The following is a 6,000-nucleotide window of genomic DNA, read 5'->3' on the forward strand; positions in this document are numbered from 1 at the left end:
AGTTGAGTAAATAAACTGCCTCAAAAAAGCATGAATTGTCCTTTAGATCTGAGAGAATAGATCTGACCTGACAGAATTGGTTCTGGGATCAATATTTGCTTTCTCTTTTTTTTTTTTTTTTTTTTTTTTTTAATTTGTTTGTCTCTTTAGTACCCACATCAGAACTGGAATGGGTTCCTCTGGAATTATGCTTTGGCATTCCTCTCTTCAGCTCTGAGTTGAATCAGAAAGTCTGCAGAAAAATTGCCACTCATGGATTATGTAGAAAAGAAAGGTGAGCTTTATTTTACCAGCTGCAGGTTTAATAGTTGTGTTATGTCCTGAGATCCTGCAAAAGGATTTGGGTATCTACAGCTTGATGACAATTGGACCAGAACCGTTTAAGTTTCGTAGAGATCCTAATTCAAGTGTGTAAGGTGATGGTGTCAACCTTTTTTGACTCTAGGGTACCAACTGTAATGTTAATGCCTAGTGAACCTTAGACCAATAAAAAAAAATAGGCTTGCTTTTCAGTTTGTTTTTGTAAGATAGAAAATAAATTATTTCTAGGAAGCTATGTGAACATCAGGTAAGTTTAGAATGCCTTCCTGGCCTACCACAGACTTCTTTTCTTCACCACCTGACCCGTCCCAAAAAACTCTCTTAATAGTAATTGGATGTAAAATGCATTTGGTTTTGGTAGAAATTTTCTTTGATTTTGGCATTTTATTTCCTAAGCTTAGTGCTGCCTTATGATCAAGCTAACTTCTGCTTTTGACAATAGCTTTTCTTTATGAAAGATTACTCACCCAGCAACGTGGGTTTTTTCTTTTCTTTTTTTTGTTTGTTTGTTTGTTTTTCTCCAGGATGTGGTTCTGGAAACTAAATAAAAGACTGCTTGAAAACATAGCTTACGTATTTTATTATAGTAGCTGACTTGCTTTTAACAGTATATCACATACCTGCTTCTGAAATCCACAATAATGTCCTTTATAAGAAGAAAACATGTTACAGTCTAATTTATTAATGTATTTTATGTGAAATAATATTTTTTTCAATTGTAGTAGTTCTGTTTTAACACAATAAGTCAGGAAAATAGGATTTAGCTGGCTGGACTCACAAGCACATGAGATGATTTGAGTACCTCATCAGTGCTAATGTTATTGTCAGGCTTCCTGTCTGAAAGCTTTTTATTTTGTCATGTAATGCCTGGTACTACAAAAGTAATTTTTGAGCAGTTTACCATGATAATTCTTTACTAGATTAAATCAGGGCACCTTGGAAGGTTGGGAATTTATGGCATATATTTTGATTTTCTGTATTTGTAAATAAATTCTTCTCTTTCACTTTTTACAGCCTTCAAAAACTGTTACATTCCAGTAGAAAGCTGTCCTTGCAGGTCCTAAATTTTGTTCATTCATTCCAGGTAAGGAGGAATAACCAACAAGTAAATAATTCTATTAGCTATGTGATATTCTTTGCTCTCCTTTGTTATTTTTTGCTGAATAGGAACGTGTGTGTGGTATTTGTTTTGTTGTTGTTGTTTTCTTACCCTCCTGTAAGTGGCCACTGTATTAAGTGCTGTAAAATTCAAATTCTTCCTTTCCCTGATGATGAATGAGTATAAATATGTAAAAATACAGATGCTGGGGGAAGGGCAAAGGCAGAAAGGGGGACCTTGCATAGAAAGAGAGGAGAAATGCTTGCTCCATAGCCTCCTGTAGTTCTGCATGGAAATACATGCTAGCAAGATGTGTCCACGTATGACATGGAATCTTAGTTGCTTGTGCTTTGATACATTTGTCTAAAATTCTATCCTTTCAGTGGGGTGAGAAACTTGCAGGTTACTTACCCTAGGTAGTGTTACAAAAGGTGTGTTCTTGAAACCATTTCTTCTTGAGAATGTTGAAGGTTTCCAGAAGTTTGAAGCCATAAAAACCGTCCATCAGTCTCAAGTGACTTCTTCCTAACCTTTTAGATTCTGTCTCTGGGATGCATTTTTTATACAGATGATTTATCTGTATAGGGAGGGGAAAAATACTGAAGTTATTTTTTTAAGCTAAGAAACCAAACTTATGGGAAATACGTCTACTCATGCTATGATCAAGTCAGTGCTTCTGAATATATATATATATATATTCATATATATATATATTCATATATATATGAATGTGTATATATTTGTGTATATATATATATACACACACATCTCCTAGCACAATATGAGATTGTGGCAGTGCTTAACACACAGACTGCTGTGAGAGCTGTCATGAAGATTTCATAGCTGCATATTTGCTTTGCTTTGATCTTCCCCTAATTTTTAAGTCTCAGCCTTCCATGAGGGCTTCTTGGAACATAAATATGTGCACACAGATGTAACCGAGGCATCTGTGTGCCTATTTCATGCTTTCCTTTGTTCTATTTTTACTTTCATAGTGATTTGGATTAATAAGCACACTTCAGGAAACTAAATTTGCTGATTGGAAGAGCTTGTTATATTCTAGCTATTAAATCCTTCATTATTTCTCTTGTTTTTAAGGTAGTTTACTAATTTTTGTTTTTAGGAAAGTACTTCAACACTGGATCAGCTCCATGATGCTGGTTGTTCAAGTTCAATTTTGCAGCCAACTTCTGCAGATATGGGTGTTCCACTTCCTGCCAAGAATCTCATGTTCAAAGAAGGTGTATTATCTGAATGGAACGGACGGTCCCCTTCCTCAGTTTTTATTTCAACCACTTCTAAGGAACAGGTCAAATAGAGATTTTCACACATTGATCACTCTATGCCTTTCTTCTATTATGGTTATTTTATAGTGCCAACCACTAAGAAGTGTACTGTTGCTGCAGCATAACCCGTGTAAAAGTAGTGTTACAAAAACATGCTGTGTTGCAGTATTGGGGAATTGCTTAAACTGTCTAGAGCTTGTTACTCATTACTGCATATCTTGCTGCAACAGAGAGCTTTTTAGCTGTCAGCACTATTTTTATCTTGAGACAATCTTTCTTTTATAATGAAACATGCTGTTTGTAGGCTTTCTGATGATTGTTAAATTTCTATGCTGTCACCACAAAATTGCAATAGTAGTTTTCTATGTTCGTTACTCAGACATAAATTCTGTTTAGTTTTGTACTGTAATAATGAAAGCCTTTCTGTATAAAGGTAGGAGATTTGGCTCTTCCTCTAAAAGCTCAGTGATACCAACTGTTTAAAAAATGTATCATGGTGATACGGGGCATTAAGAATTGTTGAATTATGAAGTTCACCCTAATACTGTGGCCTTGACAAATCAGCACAGTAGGAAATTTGATGCTTTCAGGGTCTATGTTAGAGCCAGCTTTAAGCCCTATTGATGATTAAGGCCATTTTGAAGATGGATGGTGTGCTTTCATCTCTGGTAAGATTCAGTGGAGATGTGGAATTGTGGGAAGGCTGAAGTGGTTGGCCCTCTCTGTAGCGTTCTTTATAATAATGGATTTGTTTTACTCTGTGTATGAAACCGGGAGTTGGAGATTTGGGACACACTGTGAATTGGTTCCACCTTGTTATTTGACATTGCTGATGATTGCTCTTGATGTTGTAAGTTGACTTCAAGGTAGATAACTAGATATGTTCTGTTGATTAATGTTTGAAAGAAAAGATCTCTTAATTTTTTCATGACTGTCCGTAACAAAGGAAGATAGCAGCAGAAGTTGTGTAGGCAGAGACTTCTCTGAATCTGTTTTCTTTTTAACCATTAGCTGTTCATTCTGACAAACATTAACAGTGCACTGTTTCATCTAAAATAATGTTCTGGCTCTATTTGCAGGAGATGGTATTATGTGTCATGATTTCATTTTGTTTATATTAGGCATTAACAACTTCTTTCCAGCTTAAAAAAAAGTCTGTCCTGTTTAGCACACAAGGAAACAAGAGATGTAGAATACTAAAGACCTTTAATCCAGGTGGCTAAGAACTCTGCCAGCTCTCTTCTTTGCTGGAACTGCCTTGATATAAATAATGTAAGAATAGGACGACCATCCTGTCATTGCTAGCCTACGTTATGTAACGGACCAAGAATCTGTGGCATTGATAATGCTGGAAAATAACAAGGAGAAAAATGACAATGTTTGGGTTTGCATCCTGTTCTTTGTAGCTGTAAGAAAACATATAACAAATTTGAAAAGGGAAAGTGTACCACAATAGAATAATGCAGTGACTGCAGCTGACACTGTGAAAGTCCCTTTATTTTCTCCTTGGCATTATATACATTCCTGATGTGTAAGTGTGGGATGTGTGCTTTAAGAACTGGACGTCTGTAGTACTACAGTTTGCTCATTGCTGCTCTTTTCTTTTTATATATATTTTTACATCTGTTGTGTTATGTATTTTACCATCAGCAACTGAATTTAGTATTCTGCGCAAATTACAGAGCTAGATTACAGAAAATTATTTACACTACAGTTACTTTTGTACTGGAAGTGCTTATTTTTTCATAGTCTTTTTTTTAAGTTGTTGTATTTCCCTCAAAGGAATTGAAGAGGAACTGAACGTCAGTCTGCTAGAAATTGCAGAGAATATAGGCTTACTGTGAGAGTTGTTATGTGAAGATTAATTCAAAATTGAGCGCTGTAGGGGAACTAAGCAGTAGATTATGATTTACACTTTCAGTACCATAGGCGATACTTTCAGTGCTACAGTGAACTGTGATAGATGAGCTAGTTTGGCATATTGTATTAAATTTTGCCACGCACAGTGTCTATACAAGCACAGAATTGATGATAGTATGAGTTAAATCTGCTGTATGAAAGTCTAAGAATGCATTAAATTTTCTCGTCACTGCGTACTCTTCAGTGTTACTGAGTGAAGGATGTTACTAGCTTCTAAATAAAAATAGTCTGTTCTTCAGAGTTGTTTAATATCCACAAATCTTGCTGTTAATGGTGAAAATTCCAGATATGTTGGCAATTCTTAGAAATCCAGCTACTATAATTTAGGTGCTTCAACACTAGTTTAGAGCTTGAATGTTCAAGTCTTCATATTTGAAGTTTACTGAATAGATTGCAACCAAAGAAGTTCATAAAATACCTGTAACTCGACTACGGTTCCAGTGCTTGGGATGGTCCAGAGACTCAAAGTATGTGATTTTTGTTTTAAATGTGGTGTAAAAAATAAGGTCTCCAAGATCTTCATACCAAAAGAATCTATTTTATATTGTATTGCAAATAAAGTCTAATGAAATCAGTTTCTTTTCTTCAGGTAGTTTTATTGAAAGTCAGTGAAAAATCTCACGCATTATAACATTGCAAATTGTTTGAAGTTTGTCTTCAGCAAGATCTATTTTTAACTTGTCAAGGAGAGGTTGGCTTTGTGCTCTGGCACAACCCAAGTTGTGTTTATTCCAGATGAGTGTACCCGGAGGTCTTCAAGAGCCAACTAGAAAGTGTATGTTATTTGTTCTCAGATTTCTGATCATGATATATTATTTCTTTTTTCTTTTTTCTTTTTTTTTTTTTCCCCCACCATTGTTCTCTGATCTTCCTTTTGCTTGTACAGTATTCTTGATGATTTGTATTTCGAAGGTTTTTAAAGTATGGCTGTAACTGAATACAGTTGAATTCTTCTGGTGTGACATTCTTAACATTATACATTGAAATGTACAGTCTGTGTTCAATTAAATTATTGGCACATGTAACAATTGTTTACAAATAAACTGCCGTAGGTAAAACCATGTGCAGTAGTTTTGTTGTCTTGTGCACAGCAGTAAAATATCACTTTGTCATTGTAGTGCTCAAGACTGCCCAATGTTATTAAAATATCTTTTCCATATACTTGCACTTCTGCAGAAATGCAGCTTTATCAAGGGAAAACCCTTTCTCATGTAGTCTCTCCTGTACCCTGTACTTAACCTCTAGAAGGGAAAGCATAACTCTTTACATGGGTAGATAACGGCAGGACAAGAGGGAAGTGTTTTAAGTTGAGGGAGGGAAGATTTAGGTTGGATATCAGGGCAAAGTTCTTTACTATGAGAGTGGTGAGGTGCT

The 6,000-nt window shown here is 35.4% G+C and overlaps 1 protein-coding gene across 2 annotated transcripts in view; it reads left to right on the forward strand.

Moving 5' to 3' along the window:
• FAM91A1 (family with sequence similarity 91 member A1) overlaps window positions 1-5,687 on the forward strand; it is a 54,378-nt gene extending 48,691 nt beyond the window's left edge. For both annotated transcript variants that reach the window (XM_085221648.1, XM_003205269.5), the window contains exons 22-24: window positions 151-274; window positions 1,336-1,405; window positions 2,544-5,687. In XM_085221648.1, the coding sequence (XP_085077774.1) occupies window positions 151-274; window positions 1,336-1,405; window positions 2,544-2,738 (389 nt within the window). In that variant the 3' untranslated portion in view covers window positions 2,739-5,687. The remainder of the gene's footprint in view (window positions 1-150; window positions 275-1,335; window positions 1,406-2,543) is intronic.
• The last annotated feature ends 313 nt before the right edge of the window (window positions 5,688-6,000 follow it).

This window comes from Meleagris gallopavo, chromosome 3, assembly GCF_905368555.1.
Source record: "Meleagris gallopavo chromosome 3, MGAL_WU_HG_1.1, whole genome shotgun sequence".
Taxonomy (NCBI): Eukaryota; Metazoa; Chordata; class Aves; order Galliformes; family Phasianidae; genus Meleagris; species Meleagris gallopavo.